This window comes from Gossypium raimondii, chromosome 9 (assembly GCF_025698545.1).
Source record: "Gossypium raimondii isolate GPD5lz chromosome 9, ASM2569854v1, whole genome shotgun sequence".
Classification (NCBI taxonomy): Eukaryota; Viridiplantae; Streptophyta; class Magnoliopsida; order Malvales; family Malvaceae; genus Gossypium; species Gossypium raimondii.
Genome location: NC_068573.1, coordinates 44,595,504 through 44,621,224, shown reverse-complemented (window position 1 = coordinate 44,621,224; position 25,721 = coordinate 44,595,504). Strand labels below are relative to the sequence as shown.

The window sequence follows — 25,721 nt, the reverse complement described above, 5'->3', positions numbered from 1 at the left end:
CCTTTACTGTTTTATTATATCAGAAAACATCTAAAATATGTTATGAGTTGGAAGGTTTTTTTTATTAATGTAAATACAACCATTTAACATAACTATAAACTAATAAATAAGGCCTACTGGAAGCAGAAAACGTCCTTATGGGCATGCATGCATTATGTCCGGAGATTAGACGACAGGGTGTAGCCTAGAGGGCCCCACACTGCCACTGCCACCAGGGTTTTAAAAGTCCGGCGACCGGCGCCATTTACGCCATCGGTTCGACGAACGAGCAGCTTTCTTTGATAGGAACGAAGAATTTATTAATATTAAGATGATTATTATATTTTCGAAAAAATACATAGAGAGAGAATGGTTGATTAACTAATAATGCTCAACATCTTTTGGTTTGGATTTCCAACTTGCCATCAAAGTGATAGAAATAATTAAGCCCCAATATTTTATTATTTTCAATTCTACAAAATATGACAAATGTTAATCAATATGAAAAGAAAAATGTAATGAAATAAATATAAAAAATGTTTTCGGAAAATGATAAATAAATAATCTTATACTCATAAAATTAAAAGAAAAGGTTTGCTTATCAATTAAAAGAATGTATTTGATAAATTATTTTTATTAAATTTAGGAAAACAGGGTTTCATTAATTACATCTTTATATATACCTAAATAATTAAGAACGACTAATACCTTGTTTGTTTTACATATTTATATTTTCATAAAGAGAAAGAAAAAAACAAGTTGAGGTCCGAGGATTGTTATTCTCTGCTGTTGGTTTTATGGTTATTATTATAAATAATTATTTCCACCACTTGATGTTATGAGGTGGGAGAAGAAATGGGTTTGGTTAAATGATTGGTTTTATAATTTCAAAAAAAATAATAATAAAGGAAAAAGGAAATGCCATTAAAAGGGGAAGAATATTGACCAGGCTAGCTGGGGAAACACAAATATGGAAATTATCAAATGATGATTCTGTCCTTTATTATTATTAGCTACCAAAAAACGATGTAATTCGTAATTTTCCATTCCCTTCTACTTTGCATGGTTGGATTGTACGTTCATAAACCAATTTTAAATTTTGACTAAAAAAGAAAAAGTTTCTCTCAAGTACTTCCGTTTTAGTGTTGTTTAGTTTAACTAAGTTAATGTTTTATATATTATTTTAATTTTTCAAGAATGTATTTAGTTATTATGATTTAATAGCTATTAAATATCATACAACCAAGCCATAATTAAAGTAAAATTTACATAGTTAACATATATGTTAATCAAGTAATCTAGTTTAACCATTAAACCAATAATCCGTAACTCACTTTTTTTTTTTTTTTAAATATGCTTAGAATGTGGCAGAAAGGAAGCGATGGGGAGAACGTTAGTGGCTCCCATGAGAGCCAAGTTCATAATTTATGGAAAATCAAAGTTTTAAAAGATAATATAATATATAAAAGCTAATTAAACTATAAGTCTTAAAACATGGTACCTGCAAAGTGAATTAGAAAGAATATATATATATGAACAATGATTTAAGCTATGATTAAGAAATGGATTAAAATTAAATTATGGTTTTGTATGGTTTAGCTTTTAGGTTTACTTTTGGACACGTAATTCGCTTTATTTTTCCCCTGAAAACAAAGAAAACTTAAATTTTATATATGGGAAGTGGAAGTGGAACTCAACTGTCTGTGTTTGTTTGATGAAGTTGCCAGTTTATGATTTGTCTTTCTCATGGACAACCTTTTTTTCCTGTTTCATTCAAAAACTGAGATTAGGTGTTTTTTTTTTAAGCTTTAATTGGACCGGATTTTGAGGGACCTTGCTCCTTCCACTCGTGCGCACGACCCATTTGCGCTACTGCTACTGTTTTTCTTTTTTTTGGTGAAGACCTGCTACTAATTTTTAATCTAGCGTTTTAGGGTTCTTTTAATGCTTTAATTTTTTTACTTAAATAATCACATCTGACCCAAAACACGACATGGGTCATTCTATTTTCCTTTTAATTATAAGTATTATTACAATAAAAGTCAATAATTAAAACATATTTCTACTTAAACCATGATCAATATGAAGAATACATATATGAGATCTTAATGTTAAACCTCACAGGCTTTTACTCAATGGTTAAGCCTTTAAAACCATGATTAAGTAGAGATATATGAAAAGGTTCAATGAATGGGTTTTTTTCTCCTCCTTTATTTTACTAATAAAATCTTCCTTTTTTATCCTGCATTCCGAGGCATATCGTTGCTCATGTTCTTACTCTACTTTTCCCAGATATGTTTGGCTCTTTTTGGGGATGATGGACCTCATACCATTGCATGGAAGAGGTAATAAAAAATGATTGGAAATACCGAAAACACCAATATAAATATACCGCCATATGGGTTAATGCAATATTTCGGGCCTGTACTTAGTAAATATTTTCATTTGGGGTTTTTAACTTTTTTTTAAATTACTCTTTGAATTTAATAATATTTTTGGATTAGGGTTTAACTTTTTGTTTGTTCAAGTTAGCATCTCAATTTAGCAAGTGCTTTCACATTGAGTCTTGAACTTTTTTTAGTCTAAATTAATCTCTAATATTTTCATGAAAAAAAAGTTGGTCAAAGAAAAGATTTATGTCCCAATATCCGAACAATTGTCAAGCTCAGAGACTAATTTGAACAAAAAAAAGTTCAAACTCTAATGCAAGAATAATTGCCTAGTTTATGTCTTAATATGAGAATAATTGTAAAGTTCAAGGGCTAACTTGAAAGAAAAAGTTCAGATCTCAATACGAGAGCAATTACCAATTTTAGACCAAAAAATACATTAATCATTTGTATAATATAAATTAATTTACAAAATTATAAAAATACAAGAAAATATATTAATAAAAATTATATATTTGGACTCATGTTATGATATAAATGTATTATTAAAATATTAATATTTTATAGTACACAATTAATATAATTTAAGCTCAAGAAAAACCCATGTATTTAAAAAAATTAATCAAACCCCTTATAAAAACCACGTCAATTAAATTATTTGAATTATATGGTCGTTGACAACAGCTGAGTCAGTCACCATGATACTGATTGTTACTATACTGAAAACACGTGGCTATTAGTGACAGCTAATCTGTCATTATGATGCTGACTATTATTATACTCTCATGACGTGGCTTTTAGTATGCTTAATATACTAATTATTTCAATGAGACTTTAATTATAATTTAAATTATTTAAGTCTACCAATAAGCAATATTATTACTTTAAATTATTTCTTGTTAAACCAAAATATTATCCACTAAAAATTTTGTTTTCAATAGGTAATTTATACATTTAAATTTTTTATCATCATCCCTCCTCCTCCACCGCTAGTCCTTGAATCATCGTCGGGCCGTCCTCCACACATCAGACATCATGTTCTCGGCAAAACTCCACTTTGGCCAACAAGTGATGCAATCCGATTGCCCTCTCTCTTGATATGCTGAAATTTACATCTCTCAAAATCCAACACAATTAATTTAATATTATATAAATATTTTTTTAATATTATACAATTAATTTAATTATGATTTAAACTTTTTAAAATAACTTATAAGTTTTAATTATTTAATAATGTTTACTTACAATAATTACACAATAAAAACATTTTATTAAATAATAAAAATAATTAAACATGGAGGGATTCAGTTATACCGGTGTAAAATTTAACTTTTTCTACTATTAATATTTTAATAATTTAACTGTTGAATTTATTAATATAGATGTATTTAAGCTTATATGTCAAAAAGCCTTTAAGAAAATACAAAAAAAAATCAATTAAACCCTTGTATTAAAGTCGCACTCAGTTAAGCCCTTATTGTTAACTAAAATAATTAATTAAGCCCGTTTGTTAACGATTTTCGTCATTGACCACGTTGACCACTAAAATAAATTGACAAACCAATCATATGGCGACATGTGACATCTTTTGGTTTAATCTAAGATTTTTTTTCCATAAAAAATCATAAGGAATTATAAAATATAAAAATTAAAAAAATATGAAAATTGATATAAGCTTAGAAAAAATATAAAAAAAGCTTATAAATATTATAAAAAATATAAAACATAATAAATTCTAATAAATTAATAAAAAATATTTAAAATTTTATAAAAACGTATTAAAATTCTATAAAAATTATAAAAGTATCAAAATTGATATAAACTTATAAAAAAATAATAAAAACTTGAATTGGAATGAGCCAGTTGGTTGGACTAATTAGATTGAAATCAATAAGGGCATCGGTCCAAAGAAAGTCATTAGATCGGTTGACTTGAAAATCAGACGGTTGATTTTTTTTATTTTTTATTTTTAATATTTTATTTAATTGAACTTGATGAATCAGTTGAATTGACAAACCGGCGGCCTAGTTGATCTAACCACCAGTTCAAATTTGAAAACCTTGGTTAAATTATTTCATTTTGACCTATGTTAATAGTTGGATAATAAAATTTTGGTTTGATAAAAATATTAAAAAATAAAAAATCAGTTTAACCGCCCAATTCCTTGGTCAACCGGTCTAATGGTTGTCCTTGGACTGGTACCCTTGTTGATTTCATGTTAATTGGTCTTGTTCAAGTTCTTATGAATTTTTTATTATAATTTTTTTATAAGTTTATATCAGTTTTAATAATTTTAATAATTTGTACAATTTTTTAAATTTTTTAAAGAATTCCAAAACATTTTTAATCTTAAATATTTTAATAAGTTTTATAAATTTTAAAATTTATTAGAATTTTATATTTTTACAATATTGACAAGTTTTTATACTTTTAATAAGTTTATATCAATTTTAATATTTAATATTTTGATTTTTCTATTTTTATAGTTTTTTATTTTTCAATCATTTTATGGGAAAAATATTATATTAAACTAAAAGTCGTCGGTATCACCATTTGATTGGTTTGTCAATGTATTTTAATAGTCAACATGGCTAATGAAAAATTGTTAATGGAGAGGTTTAATTGATTATTTTAGTTAACGAGATAGACTTAATTAAGTGCTAATTTAATATAGGGTCTTAATTGATTTGAATTTTTGGGTGCATTTTAAGGACTTTTTAATATATAAGTCGATGTATTTATCATGAATCGATTTGATAATATACATTTAACAATTGAAAGTTTTTTAGGTAAAACATATATGTAAGACATTTTTTTACTTAAAATTTAACATGCATTATCGAAAATAAAATTACTTAAATTTTCTTAATAAACATATATATATTCATGGTGGTTAAAAAACTAGTTTAGTTAAAAGAAAAATTATTGTATTGAAGAGTTTTATAATAAATTAAGTGTGGCAAAGTGATTGGGGATCACAGAATAAAAAAGGAGAGCAAGTACGACCATATATAATTAACAAACGGTTGTCCAATCAATTTTATATCATGGATGAAATTGAAGTTGCAGGATTGATTGTAGCAGCTTTCATATATTTGTTTCACTGACACATATGAGCTCAACTTTGAGAAATGGCGGAGTCGTGGGCATTAATTAAACAATTTTGCTGTGCAGTAATCAGATACCCATTAATTAATACTTGGTTTTAGCAACACTGCTTCTTGATATCTATCAGATACGCCATGCATCATATGCTGTCCATAAAGATGATGGAAATCCACATCTTTTCACCTCTTTCATTCGTCAAACAAACAATTAATGCTTATTTTTCTTTTTTAGCTCAAGGAAGAAGAAGAAGAATATATAAAGGTTTGGGTCTGAAAATTTATATTTTAATGCTATGATACATAAAGAAAAGGAATTATGGATATCCTGATTTCAAGTTACGGTCTTGCTGTTAAAAGAATCCCTAGGCTGAGTTGAATATGTCCGTCAACAATCTTGTTGATATTTAAGTTTAATTTGCCCTAAACCTCGAATATATTATTTGAATCAAACAAATAACCTAGCTAGTGTTTAACTGCAAAGGGAGATGCACACTCTCTCTCATAAGGAGGAAGAAGAATTACTCAGAAGCACCAAAAAGCCTAAAAAAGTTGAGACACAAGCACTACCAGGAGGTAGGTAAATTCTATCCAACAGAGAAATCCTGGTAGGGTAGGAGTTCGGTAACTATGAGAAAAGTTTCCAAGGTGAAGTAGAGGTTGACATGGATATTAATTCAATTATGGAAAAGGAAGATTAACCAACTTTTAGGATGGACAATGGTGACATTATGGTCACCTTAACCAATGAGGAAAAAAATCGAATCAGGAAGGTAAGGTTAGGTCAATCACAGTTAAAGTTTATGGGAAAATGGTAGATTTCCAAAACCTTTCTTTCAAGCTAAACCAACTATAAAAATGCTAATGTTACATGCAACGAATCGATTTGGGACAAGATTATTTCCTAGTAATGTTCATATCTGAAGAAGACTATGACATGGTTATTAAAAGGGGACCTTGATTCATCAATGAAAACTTTTTAACCATGAGAAAATGGCACACCAATTTTCAAGCTTCCAAAGCTTCGTACAACTCAATCGCAGTTTGGGAAGAGCTAGCACAGCAACCTGTTGAGTGTTGGTAATGCTATAATATCGAAAAGACAAGGCGATTTGGCTCATTTTTGTAATCAAGTCATTAGAAGATACCCTTCAAAAGCACATTTCTGTTGAAGGTAAGAAACAACTTATCATCTATGACGGTATAGAAAAACTTTGTTTCGAATGTGGAAGGATGGGCCATAAGCAAGAAACTTTCCCTAATAGTACCCCAACCATAATCACTGTAAAGAGCAAGATGGTAGCTGTTGAAGATGGGAAACCACCATCTAATAAAACAATAAATTAGAGCAATAGTGGAGGAGCATTTTCAAATAATTCAATGAGCGAGGCTCGTGGTGATAACCAAGAAAGAGGATGATGGAAGAACTTCTAATTATGGCCCTTGGATGGTGGTACATCGATATGGACCAAGACAAAAGGTTGCCAAGTCCATGCAAGCTCCAACTTTTATGCAGGCCTCAAGCAAAGATACACCAAAAAGTAATCTAAAACCCTCTGCGTTCCAAGCAAATAGAATACTCAATTATCAAAAAAATTGATAAAGGTGTTAAGGTTAACTCAAAGGATAAAGCCAAAAGTGTTGGCCTTTTGCAGAGTGCGAGTAACACTAATCTAGCTTATAGGCTAAAAATATCTATGATGAGGTAAATTTAAACCCTGCCAAATATCTATCGTCCCTTGATAACATTAACTGCATGGATCTATCCATGCAAAAGTAACAGTCGAAAGACATGTTAACCCTTCTTACCCTTGTTGATAGACTTGTGGCCTTATTTGGAAAAAATGGGTCTGACTAACAACAAGAATTATATGCCAACATATTCTGAAGGGATTTAATTTTCATTGGATATACTGATTCTGACTTTCAAATGTATTGGGATTTGAGGAAATCAATATTGAGTTATGTTTTTATCTTAAACAACAGAGTCATAGTGTAGAAAAGTGTCAAGTAGGGTTGTATTGCTGACTCCGCTATGAAGGCCAAATATGTGGTTGCTTTTGAGTAAATAAAAAAAAATTATAGATTTGGAAGTTTCTCACGAATCTCAAAGTCATTTTTTATATAGAAAAAGTTATTACATTATATTATGTTAACATTGCGGCAATAGTTAAAGCCAAAGAAACCAGAAATCATAAATGAACAAAATAAACTGATTGGAAATGGCAGTAGCAGACGGAGTAGTGGATGTAGTCTTACGGATCCCTTTATCAAGACTGTAGTGGCCATTAATTTTGAAAAACATGTAAAGAATATGAGTATACAAAATATGACTCTATTTCACTAGAGCAAGTGGGAGACTGTTGGGAATTAGTGCTCTTAATGTAGTTTTTTTATCATATGCATTTATAATTTTTTGAACAAAATGGTTTACTCAAATTTCATTATTCACATTAATATCATTTCTATTTTTCCTCGATAGTTTTTGCACACAAAGCAAAATGTGTAAGCAAATATTGACTCATTCATTACCTAACATTTAACTAATATTAAATTGCATTATGTGGTCAGATCATAATGCGAGAAGGCAACTTATATTAGTTGGTAATTTAAATGGTCCATAGTCTAATCGAAATTTAACAAATCAATTAAAAGGCTATTATGTCGTCTATCAAGTCTAATTAGAGAGATACTTTGTCTTGGGTGTCGGAACAAATAATTTCGAGAAGATAGAGACATAGAAGTGATTGGTTGGACTGACAATACATCAAATAGGACCCAAGTAGAATAAATCCTAGATTCGGTAATGAATTTATTCACTTATGATATTCATAGTGTGGTTTACCTCAATCCTGAGTAAGTGATGGACTATGTGTGCGTGAATCAAATGCTTTGATGAATTAAATGCTCAGTTTAATTGGTAAAAGAGTCAAAAGTTGGTACATTGAGCATACAAATTCTGCATGACATAGCTTCGCATACAATAGTGGAATTTATAACCCGATAAAAGGTAAATGATATCATCTCATTGACATTACATGATAGATAAAAAACAGTCGCATGGCCATGAGTCATTTTTCTGGGATGAATGATTTAATTACTAACGGCTGGTAATTGACTTTTTTCATAAAGGAAGATGTAATGATTACTGTTAGATCAAATAGGATCATATTCGGTGAATGAATTTAACCCAAAGAGATTAAAGATATGCTATTAAGATAACACAAATATGAGAAAGTCCTTGGACGAACATTTGATTAGTTGCTTTCATAATGGTATATAATAGGGAGAATTCAGTCATTGTACTTTAGTTGAATGACTTCATAATTGAATAATGTCGTAATTAATAGACGAAGAATTGGAACTTAATTACAAATCATTTGAGCCTTAATTATATATGTTCAATCGATATTTTCTCTAGCTCCCAAAGAAGAGATGTAGCCGCCTATTCATATTCCTAGTAGGTAATTATGTGTATTTTTATTAAAATATTATTAATTTGCTTCTTTTTGTTCAACTAAAACTCTTGTGATTTTCTATATTAATACAGATCATGAGCTAGGTCAAAACACAACAAAATACTAAGCATCAGCACTTTGTCAATTTTTAGTGAGATTTATTTTTCAAATAAATTCTAACTTTAAGAGAGCTTGTTTTTTGTTTCTCACCCACAAAGAAGATATTTTTCTCACTCACATCAATAAAAGTTTTCATTGTATTCACTGCTTCGTTAGAATCCATAATCTAAGCAAGTCGAGGTTCAAGAATAGTGGAGAAGATCCTGTTTATAGAAATTCGGGAAATGACTTAGATTGTCTACTCCAAGATATAGGTACGAATTTGATAAAGAGTTTATTGGTATAAATAATACGATCCCTCGATTTTTTTTAAAAAAAAAACTTAATTTTCTGCTGTGCAGCAAATTCTAAACCGAATTTTTCCAACACAAATGCGGTGTCCATTATAATGCTAAATAATTTTCTACAAGCTTTCTTAGGACCCCCTAGCTCAATTAAGGAGGATATACATGATTCATTGTATTGGAGCCCTCTGAATTCAGGACTTTCTAGCTTGCTAGTGCATATGGATGGTGGAATCGTATCCTAAGCACTATAAAATGAAGAGCTTTAGACAACACTTCTCGCCTCAAGGGGTATGCCTATGCAAGAACATTTCTCTTTTTGCCATAGCTATCTAGAAAGTCTTGACCATATCTTGGGATAATGTTCTCTTGTGAGAGATTGGTGGTCTAGTATCTTGAGGAACAATAACCAATTTCTTTAAGGGGTTACTAATAAGAAAGCTCGATCCTGCAGCAACTTGAAGTCTAAAGTGTGGTACCATAAACCAAAATTTCCTTGGACTTTGATTTTTTTTTTCTTCTTTTATTACGTTGGAAATCTAGCTAGCTCGAAATGTCATTTCCTTTGGAAAACATGTATCCTTAATGACATCCCTAAATGAGCTCTTGAAAAGGTTGGGGAATTCTTTGTTGTTGTTGTTGTTAATATCAGATTGTGCCTTCTACCATCCTTCATTGTTTTTCATAGGGAAAAAAAAAACCCTCAAGTATGTTGGTTCAAGCTTAATACGGATGGATCTTCCATTGGAAACCCGAGAAGAGTAGGATGGTTTGCAATTTGCTTTGAGAACACAAATTATTGGATCTTTTCATCATATTCCATAAGCCATGTGTATGGTGGCAGAAGGATGGCTTGCAATTTGCTTTGAGTTTGCATATGACTAAACTTGTGATTAAAGTGGATGCAACAGCTGTAATGAGCTTAATTACTAGTTACTCGCTTTCTAATCCCATTTTGTGTACTCTCTTATTGATGATTCGGGCAAAGGATCCATAACCATGTTTTTAAAAAAGGAAATAGGTATACCAATGCTATGGCTGGCATAGTTTCTTAATGTCAGAAATGAAGCTCCTTTTACACTGGTTGGTATGCTTTTGGGTGATGCTAATGCAACCTGGGTCAAAACCAGTCAATGAACTCAATTCACTAATTATCGAAGTTACTTGAATTTAATTTCTTTTAAATTCATATCTGTACTACTTTCCATACGACATCACAAGTTATTGTCTTTCAATAATTTTATAGTGTATTTTTAATTTATAATTGTATAACAAGACCCTTTACCAAATCTGGCATTCTACCATTACTTTCGCATACTTGAATTACAAATAAAGAACATTTAAAAAAAAAAATCAAAAGCGTCTATTTTCTTGTCCCAAAAGTTACATTTATCCATACAACAAAAGGAAGCAACATTTGATGTCTCTTCTTTTAAAAAAGGGAATGTTGATGGCATCGTTAAACTCCCCCATTTTAGGCATTGAAGAGACAGAACAAACCTTTCATACATAAAACTAAATTTAAAAAACAAAACAAAACAAAAAAGAAAGAAACATTGAGCCTCCCTAGCCCATGGCATACTTCTGGGTCCAACTCCTTGCAGTTGTCTCGTACTTGTTCCTGTCTGTCTTGTACATGTGTGCAATCTCCGGCACCAAAGGATCATCCGGATTTGGATCGGTCAGCAATGAACATATTGATAGCAATACCTAATTGAACAAAAAGTCGTTAAACCACCTTAACCATTGAAACAGACAAGTTGTGAATAAAAATCGTAGGATCTCAGAAGGCTCAACTACAATTTACTTTTCTTAAAATGGGCATCAAGGTTTGGAATGGGGATTCAAATTTCAGATTGATCGGGTTTCTGTTCAGGTTCTTGGCTTCTCATTTTGATTTGTATGAATAGACTCAGAATGTGAATTCCGGACGCTTGTAGATATCCTATATGGGCATGTTCAAATTCACCCCCCCCCCAACCCCAGAAAGATCTTTATGCATTAGGAAGATCGTTGGAGCATTATGTCCCACTACCCATGTCTGGATATGTCTCCGACATGAGCATCAGATACGGGTGGCTAATTCAGATTGGATCCATTTGTGCCAACATTGAATATCCAAACAAATGAGAGGAGTTTCAAACAGGGATATCAAATATTGAAAAGACAACCACCTTGGAAATAGTTAATGCAGGACTCCACTGCTCTTTCAAGATGTCTAGGCAAATGCTTCCATTGCTGTTAATATTAGGGTGGAATACCTTGGTTCTAAATGCCACCTGCAAAACCCATTTATCATATAAATAAGACTTTGATTATCTATCACTCTTCAAAGGAATATATTATCGTCTACCTCAATACACAATGGAGTACAAAACAAGTAACCCAAAATGAGAGTGCTAAATGAACATGGAAATTTTGCAAGCTCTAGCAAGAGTCAGAGTAAACAACCTGCCTATATATAGAAACCAGAATTACATAAAAAAAGAAAAATACCTTGGGTGGCTTAAAAGGATAGTCTGGAGGAAAATGAATGGTCACTTGGAAAACACCCCCAGCATACGGACTGTCTGGTGGACCCATGATAGTTGCCTGCCAATGAAACATGTCTTCAGCAACAGGACCTGCAACATTGCCAGAAAAAACAATAAGCAATATGCAAGCATTGAAGTTCAATGATAAACCTAGAGCACATTGCACAATTGTGAAAAGATGAGTGCAAACATTGTAACAATCATGTTTTTCATATAAACCATCTGAATGAAAACTCGAGTTTATAAAGTAATTTAGTTGGTGCTTAGATTTTAGGTAGTCAGTGGAGTGGATACAAGAGCAAGAATAAGGGTTAAGGGTATCTGATGAGGAGAATAGCAGGAGATGCCTCGTGCAGTGGTGTCTGATTGTAGAGTCACTCTGTCAAATGTGGCTTTCATCAACTTCAAGTAATGCCTTCCTATTTGTGTTTGGGTTGCTTTCTATTTCAAGTGAATCAGTGCCATCACTCACATGTAATGGCTTGAAGCTTTGGAGGACAAATTTCATTTCCCAATGATATAGTTGAAGAAGCATGGGTCATTAGTTATAAATGTTTGGATATTTCATGTATTCTCATGCATATTTGAACACATTTTTCAGATTCAAGCTCCATATGGATTGATTGGATTCATTCTTATCCATCAAGAATGATTTTTGTTTTTCAAAAGCAAGGTAACCAATGCCAAGTGTATGTAGCTAGAGTTTGAGGAAAATTCTACAGGCAGTTTCACATTACTGCCAGGAATGTATGATCCCATCATCATATTAGCAACAGTGTAAATTTGGTAATATTAGGGGTAATCTTAATACAACATGTTTCTTAAATAATCTTACATTATCTTGATAATGTGAGGTTTGTGATAATGTTACCCCTATACCATAATAATAATAGTAACTAATGAATAAAACTCTCCCATTCTTTGAACAAAACTAATGTGAATTTTGTCTATCGGTGTACTTTATTGCTTTTTTGGTTTAATTTTAATTTATCTTTTATATTATCTTAATCTTGTAATTAGTTAATTATTATAGAACTGACTTGTCTAATAATAATAATTGTTATTGCTATAAGTTCAGGAAATTTAACATTTTGTCTATTGAGTTATTTTCAATTAATTACTATTATTATAAGTGAACTTTTCTATTATTGAATTTATTATTATTTTAAGTTGAGGCAACTTAACATTACTAAATTATCGTTGTCTTACTTCTTTTTCTTGGATTTTCAGTCTTATTTGTGATTAAGGCCACTTTAGTTAAAAAAGTGATATTAGGTTATTTCATATGGTCAACCAAACGAAAGAATTTTATATTCTAACCAATTGAACCAAACAATAAGTTTTAACATTACCAGTAATCTAACAGAGATGAGGATATTCGGATGAATTCAAAGGAAAACTTCACAATTGCCGATACATGGGACTACTTTGGAAAATAAGCGAACTTCAATGGCAAAAGCTGCTAAGGTTTTCAATATACACCTAAATTCTACTTCATTGCTTGGTTAGCAATATTATATGACATTAATTTACAATGGACAAGCTGTCTCTTGGGTGATATTGAAGAAGAATGTAGGGATTCAGTAAGCAAGTTTGGAACACAGTTTTGTTAATCTTTTACTGTCCTTTTACAGAGATTTGTACAGACAACCACTGTTTATTGTATCTAGAGGAAAGGAAATTTTAGGAAGAATACCGGTAAAAGATTTATCAATAGGTTGCTGTGAACGAGAAAAAAAAAAAGATAACACGAACCTGACATGAATTAAAACGTCTCAAAATCTAGATAATGAAAATCATTAACGAATCAAACTTTATTTTAAACAAGTTTGACTCAACAAAATACACGAACACAATAGAGATTCATGAATTATCTGATCTAGGATTTTGGAATAAAACTTTCAATTATTATTAACAAAAAAAGACAGTCCCTTGCAAAATCATCCATAACATATCAAGATCTTTTTCCTCCTCAACGCAAATTCAGAAACATTTATACCTATAAATACATAGCTTCAAAGGAAGCTTAAAACAAACAACAAATCAATATTTGAAAAAAAAATTTAAATCAACAGCAAAAAGGGAGAGCTTTTATATAGAACGAAAAAGGGAGTATGCATTACCAGCACTGCAAGATGTTGGAGGATCCTTTTGTAAATCCTTCAATTCCTTCAAGATCCGCTTCGATGCCATAGCGAAACCTACGATCCATCCGCCGTAGAATAAAATAACAAAAAAAAAAGTCAAAACAACACAAATAAAACAATAGAAAAAAGAAGCATATAAATACAACAATCAAAAGTGAGAGATGGAACCAGAAAAGATAAATTTGATCGGGGGGGTCCTTTTTGATGCCTGAAGGAACTTTGGATCGGCAGGAGAGGAAAGTTCGGATCGAAGAAAGAAGACGAAAATGAGAGAGAGAGAGAACGAAAAAACAAATGAGAAGGGGATTTATGATTGGATGTGGTGGCGGTCTTTTATAGACAGGTGGACCGGGTTTCCTGATAGGGTAAATGTCATTCTTTGGTGGGTGGATCCCGCCCGCCAGGTAAACTATTATTCTGATTTTTTGCGTTTATTAAATATTATTTTATTTGGAGATAATTAAATTTTATCCAAAGTGAAGGGGAAAGTGTAGTATAGCCGTTTAAGGAAAATCTGAATAGAACCTTCTATTGTCCGACGCTGTTCTAGTGGGTCATCAATTTCCAAGTTAACCTTTTGAGTTACTTATATTATTCGCTTCATTTCAAACATTCATTCAAAATTAACTGCGATTTTAAGCAACTTGATTTTTTTATCTGTTTTCTCATTTTGAACATTGATTGATGTGTGTGAAGTGATGGCCAAAAAATTGATTCAAATAAATCGATATTCATAAATTTGTTTTTTCTACAAGATTCTCTCGGATCCAAAAATAAAGGAATCCGAACTATAATAACAAAATTCTTCTCCTCCCACGTTTGAATCCCCAACAAACGTTTGATACTCTCGGGAAAATTAAAGTATGCAATAAAAATAGTGATTAAATTTATGGTTTTTATTTAATATTTGTATTTATAATATCATTAGCTTAAGGTATTTTTTTATTTTTCAATTATTTGTAGAAGTAAATATTAAGTTTATAATGATGCAATATTATTTTTATGAGAAAATATTTGATACATTAGTAGTTAAGTATTCTATAAGTAGAGCTATTAAGTTGACAAGTGTTTTATAAAAGTATGGTAAAATATTATAAAGAGACACATTACGCTTTTAAAAGATGCTTGTGATATAAAAAAAATACACTAATTCATTTTATTAGTTTCCTTAATCGATGTAATATTTGTATTATTGTATGCATTGTTGTTTAGAAGTTCATATAATTTCATAATATTTGAAATTTAACTAATAATTTGGTTTATACGTATCCATTTTGTTGTCTTGGTTTATTATTATGGACAATTTCGTTACACCAAAATTAGTGTTGTATTTGAATTGAGATGTCAGATTAGTGTAAGTTTTAAAATGAATATTAAATCTGATGAGTTGAATTGAAAATTACTGCAAAATTGCAGTACATTGTGGAAGGATAATATAGACTAGATGTGTTGAAAAATATTCAATTTAGAAAATAGTTTTGTAATGGAATACACGATCTGTGTTGTTTCCTAACGGTTTTTTTCGTTATTTACAAACCTTGACTTGCCTAGAGTGTTGACTTTAATTTATATATTGAAAAACTCAATGAAAACTATGAATTAATACTCAATAGGAATATCAATAACTCTCAAAGACTAGAAACTGAAAAGCAAACTTTCTTAAAATTAGAATTTATTTAAAAGAATAATTCTCACTAAATTTTGACGGAGACCTAGCCCATGATCTTTATTTATAGATAATTTCTCAAGAGTTTTGTTCCAACAATAAGAAATTAAATAATAATATTTTAATAGAAAACACAAAACCTACAAGAATTGATAGGGGTGGGCGGCGGCACACTCCCTCTAGAACCTTTTGTGCCAACCATCCGACCATCCCATGTGTCTTAAGCCTCATTAGACCTTTTTATGTATTAGGTATAATTATAGGTGTTATTTTTATCTTTAACCAACTTATATAACTTATCCAACCCAATAAATAATTTTTATTCCCAATATATTATTTATTCAATTAATTAAAATAAATTTAGTTAATTTACACAATTAAATTATTTATTTACCTAATAAATAAGTTATCTTTTCGCATTATGAACTAACCACATAAGTAACTTAATATTAGTTAAACATTAAATAAAGATTGAGACAATATTTGCTTATACATTTTACTTTGGATGTAAAAACTATTGAGAACAAATGCAAATAAATAATAAAAATGATGAAATTTTATTAAATCAATATGTTCAAAAAAAAAAATACATATGACGAGAAACTATACTAAAGAAACTAGATCCTAACATATTTAGGATGAAAATGTCCATATAATGAATAGCAATTCACTGCAGAACCAGAAAAATAATGCGGCGAAGTTATATGTGGAGTTAGGTGATGTTGAATAGGGGAATGCGGTGGCTAAGTTCCTAGTTCATCTTCATCACCAATGTTTTAGTAATATGGAATTCAAGAATCTTACACAGAGACGCCAATCCAGTAAGACGATTTTTAATTTGCAATACTTTCTTTTTAGGTGATGTTTTCATGTGGTTCGAGCCACTATGAACTCTTTGTATCACTTATCAATCTCGTTAGATTCTCGGATGCTAATTAGTCATTTTAGGTCTCAAAAGTAGTATAAAATATGTTAATTTACTTATTAAAATGAGTAAAAACACGAAAAAGACATTCAAGTTGCTCGAGAACAAGTTCGTTAAATGTAATAGAGAGCCTAAATTGACATATCAAATTACGATAAATCAATTGATATTTAGAATTGTGTAAATCAATTTAAGAAAAATCAATTTAAAAATGTACTAATTTGGTAATTGATCAAGAACCTGTATTAAAATGACAAATAAAAAGTTGCTAATTAAATTTTAATTCGATTCACTGTAATAAATTACATTCCTTTTATAGTTAAGAGTTATGAATAATTTAAAGGGTAAATTGTATAATTGGTCACTCAACTTTTATAAGTTTTCATTTTGATCACCACTCCTTAATTCAATATTATTGTACAATCATTTTAGTCACTGAACTTTAATAAGTTTTCATTTTTAATCACTTGTTTTATCTTTTCAAAATTAACTTTATTTTATTTTCCTTTTTTATAATTAATGTTAATTTTTCAGGAAAATGTGGTGTTTTATAAGAAATTACCTAGGTTTTTATATAAAAAACTATTTGATATTTTCAATTCCTTTACTTTTTTTAATTAATTTAAAAAATGAGATTTTACAAAGAATTATCTAGATTTTATAGGAAAACCAATATGTCTTTCTAATTTCCTTTATCTTGCCTTTTCTAGAATATTGCTTGGGATTTTATTGAGAAAACCATTTTATTTTGGGTTTCATCTTCACATAACTCAATTTTTTTTGTAAAAATTAGTTTTTTAATAAATAGAATTAATTTTTAAAAGTAAACGAGGGACCAAAATGAAAATTTGTTGAAATTGAGTGACTAAAATAAGTGTACAATAATATTAAATTAACAGGATGACCAAAATGAAACTTATTAAAAATAGGTGACTAAAATGAAAATGATTGTTAACAAAAATGCCCAACTTAGAAATTCTTTTTTCAATGTTCAAAATGAAACTTATAAAATTGGATGACTAACTCTGTAGTTTACCCTAATTTAAACATGACGTTAATTCGGATATGTCTTAGATTTTATTTTTAATGAATATTGAATCCTTCATAGTTTAGTCCCAATTTTCAAATACAGTTGTGAATGGGTTCATTTATCCGGTTCAGCAGTGTTTCGCATTAAAATATTTTGATTTCTTGATTCGAAATAATGTTTATATAATAAATAATTTTATTTAATTTATATTTATATTTATATTTATGAACAGAATATTATTTTAAATAATGATACGATCTTTAGGTCAATCACTCTTGAATTTGATAAGAAAATTTATTTATTTATTTATTTATTAAGATAACCAATCAATTTAATACTTTTAATAGAGTAACTTGAATTAGAATGATGATTACAAGTTAACGTGCATCGAGCGCTATTTGGCTCTCTTTTCTCTGTATTTTTTTCGCTTTCCCGCAAAAGCCAAAGCCTAACAGCGTCCGTCGGTTCCAACGATGAGCCAATACAGGGCACAACAGCAAGCCCCAGTCGACGAACCGGAGGCCAACCCCCAGGGCGAAGACCATGTACCTGACGACGAACAACAAGATGAAAACGATAAGGATTCGCAACCATCAGAACCCAAAGGAGACTACTTGAATGTCGCTTCCCGGCCCTTCTTAATGAAGATCTTGCAAAAACAAGGTTACCCATTCCTCACCCTTTTGTTAATTTCCATCGCAACGATTTCATATATATATATATTAAAAAAAAGTGGTCTTTCTTTGCGATATTATATGCAGTTTACTTGCAAAGAATGAAAAGATCGCCTTATAATTGCGAATTTTACGTGTAGGTGACAGTAAAGTTTTGTTTGCGGATAAAGTGTTGAAGTTCACTGCATCAGGGAAGATGAAACGACGGAATCTTATAATCACTGATTTCGCCGTTTATATTGTTGATCCTGAAACCGATGGGCTTAAACGCCGGATAGCTTTAGCAGCCGTAGATAAGATGTGTCTGAGCGATTTAAACGATAACTTCCTCTCCATTATCATTCCAACCGAGTATGATTTACTAATGGCTAGTACTCGCAAAACTGAAATTGCTACTTGCTTATTTGAAGCTATCAAAACTAGTGCTCAATATGAACTTGAGGTCTCTTTTTCCAGTAGGTAATATATGTTTTCAACTCACATTGGTTTTCTTATCTGTTCCGTTGCTTTGATTAAATTGTTAATTTTGAGTTGAACACTGTGTAGGCTTTTCTTCAGTTAGATTTTTAAATGTTAGTAATTTCAACCACATTGTTAAGAATGTTTGTCTCTGCTTTTCTCAGAGTCATGCGAGTATTGCATACCGGTATGTATCCTACATGGGGTATGCTCAAATTTTCTAAGCTTGTTTAAATAACTCAATCACATCTTATCTATGGCTTAGAAAAAGCTTAGAAAATTTGAGCATACCCCATGTAGGACACATACCGGTACGCAACACTCGCATGGCTCTGAGAAAAGCAGAGACAAGCATTCTTAACAACGTGGTTGAAATTACTAACATTTAAAATGTGAATTTGTATGCAAATGTTTCATGTATATTGACCACGAAGCCTTGTTCCCTGAACTCAGTGGTGAGTGTTGGATAGGTATTCGCTTGACAAGGTTCTGGTCTAAAAACTTTGAAAGAATCATTATATATCTGCTATAGTTTTGCTTGTAGATAGTGTTTGCCATCTAAATCTCAATGATAATCAATGTTAGTTTAGTTGCTAGAAGGCTGATAATTGCATCATTAGTCTTGCATCCGATCTGCTTCTGTTTATGTAAACTTTGTAATGATTGATCTTTTCTGTCATTTATTAGCTTTGAATATAATGCTACTGCCGATCTGGTAAAGGAAGTTCAGTTCGAGGAAGTTGAAGGTATACACTTTTAACACCTGTGTTATTTGAGTCTTATGTGTCAGGCAAAACATGATTAACTATGTAAACTGCAGGGGGTGTTAGAACTAGAATTCTGATGAAAAAATAGTGAGTTGGCAACTTCTATTTTTCTCGACTGAGAGACCTTGCGGGGAATTGCAACTTTTTTTCGGTGTTCTCTGCGTGGTTCTGCTTGCCTTGGAGACTAACCCCGAAAATATGTAACCTTATTCTTTTACACATTAATATACTATTTAGCACTGAAGCTTTGGAGTTGATTTCCTCCTTTTTTTTTCCTCCTCTTTTTGCTCAAGAGGGACGCCCCAAAGTTTGAGCTTAAGAAGATGAGGGTTTTTAGCATGGTTAATGACAGTAAATCAAGTTTTTTTTCCATTAGAAGCCGATGAGTCTTCTAGTACTACTACTATGTTAGATTTGCTTTGTTATCATTGGCAAAGTTGGTAGTGTGTTTAGCTGGGGGCGTTTGAATCTCATGGTGTCAGCAGGAATCTAAAGATTATGTCATTAGATTACTACATTTGATTTCTCATGTTTTCAACTTTGACATTATAAAGGATCCTTTTGGATCATGAAATGTAAAATTACCGGTGGGAACATTATGATCTATGAACATTTGTTCCAACAAACATTACCTTCTGGTATCAGAATTAATATTTAGTAATATAGGGGAAATTTGTTTTTTAGGTATTTTTACATTTTTTGGTAATGTGAAATTTGTGATGATGTTACTCATTTTAATGATTTAATCCATTTCATTAAAATGAAAAAGAAATACCAGTGAATCAGACTTTTCAAGTTTCACATGTATTTTATTTAGTTTTTTATCCAGGTGCATAGTATCAATTTTAATATTTTATATGTTTTTAGCAAATATTTATTATAAAATTTGTAACATTTTAATAATACTATGTTTAAGAAATTAAAATAAATAATATAAATTTTAATTTTTAAACTTTTGATAGTTTGTATTGTTATAGATATAAATTAAGAACAAAAACTAATATTTAAAATAAACTTAAATTAATTTATGATATTTTATTAAAATGATCGAAAATTAAAAAAAACTAATTATGTCCCTATTTCATAGCTTCAATCTCTACCTTGAATAGTTGTTTCAAAAATTATTATAAATTTGATTTTAAAAAATTAATAATTAATTAACATGTGCGATAGCTTGAATGAAAAGGTATATGTATTTCAATTACAACGACATAATATTTTAAATTATATTAGAAATTTTATCACATATTTATACGTGTGAAAATCACAAATTTTGAACACGAATTTGGTGAGAGAAAATATTTTATGTTAAAAGTTATTTTTTTAAATATTTTAGAATTATTATTGGTGTAATGATAAATAATTTATTTATAAATCCATTAAACACGAGTTCAACCCTTAAATATTTTAATCTTATTTTTTAAACTATATAAAAGTATGAGAAGACAAAAGAGCTATCAAAATAATAATAGTAGTCATTTAATAAAAGTATATTTTAATCATTTTCTAACCGAAATGTTACATGATTCACCCATGACACTAACTCGTTCGGGGTTTTTATTAATAGTAAGTATAGATGTACAATAAATGGAGATAATAACTTGTGTATATTAAAATAAAATTGTCTAAAATATATTAAAATGAAGTTTTGATTGAGTGTATGCGTGTGGAAACAATAGATTTAAAAGTTAACAACATTATTAATACTAGAAATCTTATCACACGTGTATGTGTGTGAAACAACAAATTTAAGAATTATTGTTGGTGTAGTGGTGAATGGTTTATTTATCACTCCATTAAATATGAGTTTAATCCTAAATATACTAGTTTTAGGGTTTATTATTAATATTTTAGATCCATATAAAAGTATGAAAAGACAAGCAATCATTTAATAAGAAGTGATAGTAGTAATTTTTAACTAAATTGACATACCAAATCAATGAAAGATTTTATATATTACAACCCGTATAAATATATTATATTACAATGTATGCTCATATAATTTTATTTAAATAATCATTTATAATACTCATTTTATTTTACGATGAATATGCTATTATATAGTTTTAGTTCTACACTATTTATGTAGATATATCAAAATATTATTTAAAAACTATATAATCAGCATTATATATGATTTGTATAATGTATTTAAATAAAATTTATTTTTAAACAAAACCTATATATTTCAAATGACAATTTCCATTTAAAATGAATTTTGTAATGCATTAAGATAAACTCGTGTTTACATTATTTAAATTTATTCAATAGATAAAATAAAAAATCAAATAGAAAATAAAAACATTGCGACACTGGTCGCAATATGAGCTTATGTAACTTGTTATATGATTCTATCATTAAATATATGTGATAATTTTAATAAATTCAACTGTTAAATTGATAGAATATTAAGCCCTCCCTTAGAAAATAAGAGAAGAAACGACGCCGTGCCGGCAATTTGATTGGTTCAAAATAAAAAAGGAATCCGCGATATCTCGCCCAAAAAGAAAAAAGTTTTAAGAAAGGGAAAACGAGAAGAAATTAAAATATTAGAGAGATAAGATTAAAGATAAAACCACCAAAAGTCCAAAAGAAACATCGAGAGAAAGATTGAAGTGACAAAAACCCTAAACTCCAAAATATCGCGATATAAATAATAAAACTTCCAGATCTGCCATCTCCGTTTATCTCTCCGTCGAAAAGACCAATCTCTCTCTGTGTAAGATCCTTAAATCTCTCGATAATTTCTCTTTCCTTTTCTATGCTCACTTCCGAGTTCCGATTTAGTTTAATTTTACTTTTTCTCTTTGCATCTTTAAAATAACTACAACATTTTCTCGCCCTTTTTTCTTTTTCCTTCGATATTTCGAAAACGCTTTTAGTGGATTTTGGTTTTGAAATCTAAGTGCTGCATTTGGTTGCTGAGAAAATGGAGGTAAATGAGAGGAGGAAATTTCGAATTTCAGAATTTAGAGTTTTCCAGCTGAGGTCTTCTCTGTTTTGGTGGAACAAAAAAGGATTTTTGGAAGCTCGTTTTTTTTTTGGGGGGGGGAATTCACTGTTCAGAGCTGATGATACAACAATAATTCTTCAAAGGAAATCAACATGTCATCAGAAATTCAAATTTGCGTTACTTGAAAGAAAATTTTGATCATCTAATGTTTGATGAGCTAGTACTTAACATGAATTTTCTTTTGAATTTGCTTTCTTTTGTAGGTCAAATTGAAGAACTTAAAAGTCGTTTCCCACCATTATCAGTAAGTTCAACTTTTCGTTTTTCTTTCTGGACTTCTACATTTGTATGAACTTGTTGGAATGAAATAATTTGCTTCATTTATAAATTATAGTTATAAAAGTCAGTAATTTACGATGATTATGTACTGTTCAATTTTTCTTGCAGTGGTTCGGGAAAGAGATGTGTGTTGGGAATATGCTGAGAAATTAGATGGAAATAAAGTTAGGTGCAAATTTTGTCTTAGGGTTTTGAATGGTGGAATCAGTAGGTTAAAGCATCATCTATCTCGTCTTCCAAGTAAAGGTGTAAACCCTTGTAATAAAGTTAGAGATGATGTTACTGATAGGGTTCGAGCTATAATATCGTCCAAAGAGGATATTAAAGAAACACCTAGTGTTAAGAAGCAGAAGATAGCTGAAGTGAGGGCTCCTGGGAATATGTCTACTAGTAGTAAAATTAGTCCTTTAGAGACACTCTCTCCTGCTGCAAAAGTTTTCCCTACCGTCTTATCCATTGCTGCTTCGACATTGAGTGACCAGGAAACTGTGGAGAGAAGCATTGCTTTGTTCTTTTTTGAGAATAAGTTGGATTTTAGCGTGGCTCGTTCTTCGTCATATCAAGCAATGATTGATGCGGTTGGAAAGTTTGGTCCTGGATTGATAGCTCCATCTGTGGAAACCTTGAAGACAACATGGTTGAAAAGGATCAAGTCTGAAGTGACTTTGCATTTGAAAGATGCGGAGAAAGAATGGGCCACGACTGGATGTACCATCATTGCAGACACATGGACTGACAATAAATCTAAAGCTTTAATCAACTTCTTAGTTTCATCCCCTTCGAGGACCTTTTTCCACAAGTCTGTAGATGCATCCTCATATTTTAAGAACACAAAGTGCCTTGCTGATTTATTTGATTCCGTTATTCAAGATTTTGGCCAGGAAAATGTTGTGCAAATTATCATGGATAGTAGTTTCAACTACACTGGTATTTCGAGCCATATCTTGCAGAATTATGGAACCATTTTTTTATCTCCTTGTGCATCTCAATGTTTGAATCTAATCTTGGAAGAATTTTCTAGGGTAGATTGGGTGAACCGATGTATCTTACAAGCACAAACAGTATCCAAGTTTCTCTACAACAATGCATCAATGCTTGACTTAATGAAGAAGTTCACCGGGGGACAGGAGCTCATAAGAACCGGAATAACAAAGTCTGTATCCTGCTTTCTATCGTTGCAATCAATGTTGAAACAGAGGTCGAGATTGAAGCATATGTTCAATAGTCCTGAATATTCAACTAACTCCTCGTATGCAAATAAACCGCAGAGCATTTCTTGTATTGCCATTGTTGAGGATAATGACTTTTGGAGAGCAGTAGAAGAATGCGTGGCAATATCCGAGCCCTTTTTGAAGGTGTTGAGGGAAGTATCTGGAGGGAAACCTGCTGTCGGTTCTATATATGAACTAATGACCAGAGCCAAGGAATCGATAAGGACATACTATATCATGGATGAGAGTAAGTGCAAGACATTTTTGGACATAGTTGACAGACAATGGAGGGACCAACTTCATTCCCCTTTACATTCAGCTGGGGCCTTTTTAAATCCTAGCATCCAGTATAATCCGGAAGTAAAATTTCTAGGATCAATAAAAGAAGACTTCTTTAAAGTTCTGGAGAAACTACTTCCCACACCTGAGTTAAGGCGTGACATCACCAATCAAATTTTTACTTTTACAAGGGCAAAGGGGATGTTTGCATGTAATCTAGCAATGGAGGCACGAGATACGGTTTCTCCTGGTATGTATGCAGTTTTATACTCACTTTTTGGGTGTAACGTGTGTGTGAGCATCCCCTAGTATTTTGCTATTTCATTGCACTTCAAATTTTCCTCCTTTCCAAGGAAGTTGAAGCAGTTCACTTATTGAAATACATCTATTGAATGAAATAGTAGCTTAGATTGGTTACTATGTCTGCGTTTATCTGTTGTAGGACTCTGGTGGGAGCAATTCGGGGACTCAGCACCAGTGTTGCAACGGGTTGCGATTAGAATTCTTACTCAAGTTTGCAGCACTTTTACGTTCGAGAGGCATTGGAGCACATTCCAACAGATTCATACGGAAAAACGGAATAAGATTGACAAGGAAACATTGACTGATGTTGTGTATATTAACTACAACCTCAAGTTAGCAAGAGAGATGAAAACAATGCCAACGGAATCCGACCCCATTCAGTTTGATGACATTGATATGACCTCTGAATGGGTAGAGGAAAGTGAAAATCCAAGCCCGACACAGTGGCTTGATCGGTTTGGTTCTGCTCTGGATGGGGGCGACTTGAACACACGACAGTTCAGCGCTGCCATGTTTGGAAATGACCATATTTTTGGCTTGTGACTTGTCTAGGCTAGTCACTGTAAGGCCTTATGTTGTGATAGAATGATATTAGCATTCATGTTCATAGTTAGTTCAGTTTAAATTGTTGAAATCTGTAGCGGCCTTGTATCAATTGCGCTGTATAATTTAAGAGTGTTAATGTATGGATGAAATCTGATTCAAATGTCTCAAACTCAGCAGGTTTTGATTGCTTAGAAGAGCCCTGCCTTGGGCAGGCTCGCTGCTAATAAGGTGATTAGATCTAGTAATATTTCATTTTTAGGGTAAATTTAATAGAGAGAGAATTTTTTGGATTTTGAGTCCATGCTTTTTGGTTTTTATAATTTCGAATGTCACAACTTGGTCTCTAAATTCATACTAGTATTATTAGCACTTTGATATTCTTGTAAGCATGTCATTGTTAGGCATAAAACTTGAATTTGGCTCTACAATGACTTAAATTCGGGCATCTTGTATATATTTTTGATCATTACAAGAATTAGGGGAAGGGGATCATTATTCATTACAAGTAAAAGAGAGGGTGAAGGTTGGATTTAAACACTCCAAACAATTCTCC

At 30.9% G+C, this 25,721-nt stretch overlaps 3 protein-coding genes across 6 annotated transcripts; 2 read left to right on the top strand and 1 right to left on the bottom strand.

Annotated features, from left to right (window-relative positions):
* Positions 1–10,674: 10,674 nt before the first annotated feature.
* Positions 10,675–14,342, bottom strand: LOC105800142 (ubiquitin-conjugating enzyme E2 10). The gene is made up of 5 exons (XM_012631080.2): positions 14,185–14,342; positions 13,993–14,070; positions 11,832–11,959; positions 11,510–11,614; positions 10,675–11,045 (listed from the first exon to the last, which is right to left on the bottom strand). Exons 2-5 carry the CDS (start codon positions 14,060–14,062, stop codon positions 10,902–10,904), a joined length of 447 nt encoding a protein of 148 aa, XP_012486534.1. The 5' UTR covers positions 14,063–14,070; positions 14,185–14,342; the 3' UTR covers positions 10,675–10,901.
* Positions 14,343–17,995: 3,653 nt separating this feature from the next.
* LOC105800141 (uncharacterized) lies at positions 17,996–20,219 on the top strand. The gene is made up of 4 exons (XM_012631079.2): positions 17,996–18,300; positions 18,452–18,770; positions 19,458–19,516; positions 19,591–20,219. The coding sequence occupies exons 1-4, from the start codon at positions 18,111–18,113 to the stop codon at positions 19,623–19,625; spliced, it is 603 nt and encodes a 200-aa protein (XP_012486533.1). The 5' UTR covers positions 17,996–18,110; the 3' UTR covers positions 19,626–20,219.
* Positions 20,220–22,130: 1,911 nt separating this feature from the next.
* On the top strand, positions 22,131–25,337 carry LOC105800140 (uncharacterized). 4 transcript variants are annotated; one of them, XM_012631076.2, is made up of 4 exons: positions 22,131–22,256; positions 22,754–22,794; positions 22,938–24,569; positions 24,762–25,337. In XM_012631076.2, coding segments are annotated over exons 2-4 (2,037 nt in total). In that variant the 5' UTR covers positions 22,131–22,256; positions 22,754–22,793; the 3' UTR covers positions 25,166–25,337. The 4 variants fall into 4 exon arrangements, with proteins under 4 accessions (XP_012486530.1, XP_012486532.1, XP_012486531.1 ...); XM_012631078.2 differs by lacking the exon at positions 22,131–22,256 and adding an exon at positions 22,297–22,472; XM_012631077.2 differs by lacking the exon at positions 22,131–22,256 and having other exon boundaries at positions 22,297–22,794.
* The last annotated feature ends 384 nt before the right edge of the window (positions 25,338–25,721 follow it).

What these genes read in the sequence shown, in the direction of transcription:
- LOC105800142 (XM_012631080.2), bottom strand. Translation starts at nt 14,062, where the DNA reads ATGGCATCGAAGCGGATCTTGAAGGAATTGAAGGATTTACAAAAGGAT. An exon ending in TCCAACATCTTGCAGTGCTG is followed by an intron (nt 11,960 to 13,992) that starts GTAATGCATACT and finishes GCAATGTTGCAG; the next exon opens with GTCCTGTTGCTGAAGACATG. An exon ending in ATCCTTTTAAGCCACCCAAG is followed by an intron (nt 11,615 to 11,831) that starts GTATTTTTCTTT and finishes TGGGTTTTGCAG; the next exon opens with GTGGCATTTAGAACCAAGGT.
- LOC105800141 (XM_012631079.2), top strand. Translation starts at nt 18,111, where the DNA reads ATGAGCCAATACAGGGCACAACAGCAAGCCCCAGTCGACGAACCGGAG. An exon ending in GAAGATCTTGCAAAAACAAG is followed by an intron (nt 18,301 to 18,451) that starts GTTACCCATTCC and finishes TTTTACGTGTAG; the next exon opens with GTGACAGTAAAGTTTTGTTT. An exon ending in GAGGTCTCTTTTTCCAGTAG is followed by an intron (nt 18,771 to 19,457) that starts GTAATATATGTT and finishes GTCATTTATTAG; the next exon opens with CTTTGAATATAATGCTACTG.
- LOC105800140 (XM_012631074.2), top strand. Translation starts at nt 22,913, where the DNA reads ATGTACTGTTCAATTTTTCTTGCAGTGGTTCGGGAAAGAGATGTGTGT. An exon ending in ACGAGATACGGTTTCTCCTG is followed by an intron (nt 24,570 to 24,761) that starts GTATGTATGCAG and finishes TATCTGTTGTAG; the next exon opens with GACTCTGGTGGGAGCAATTC.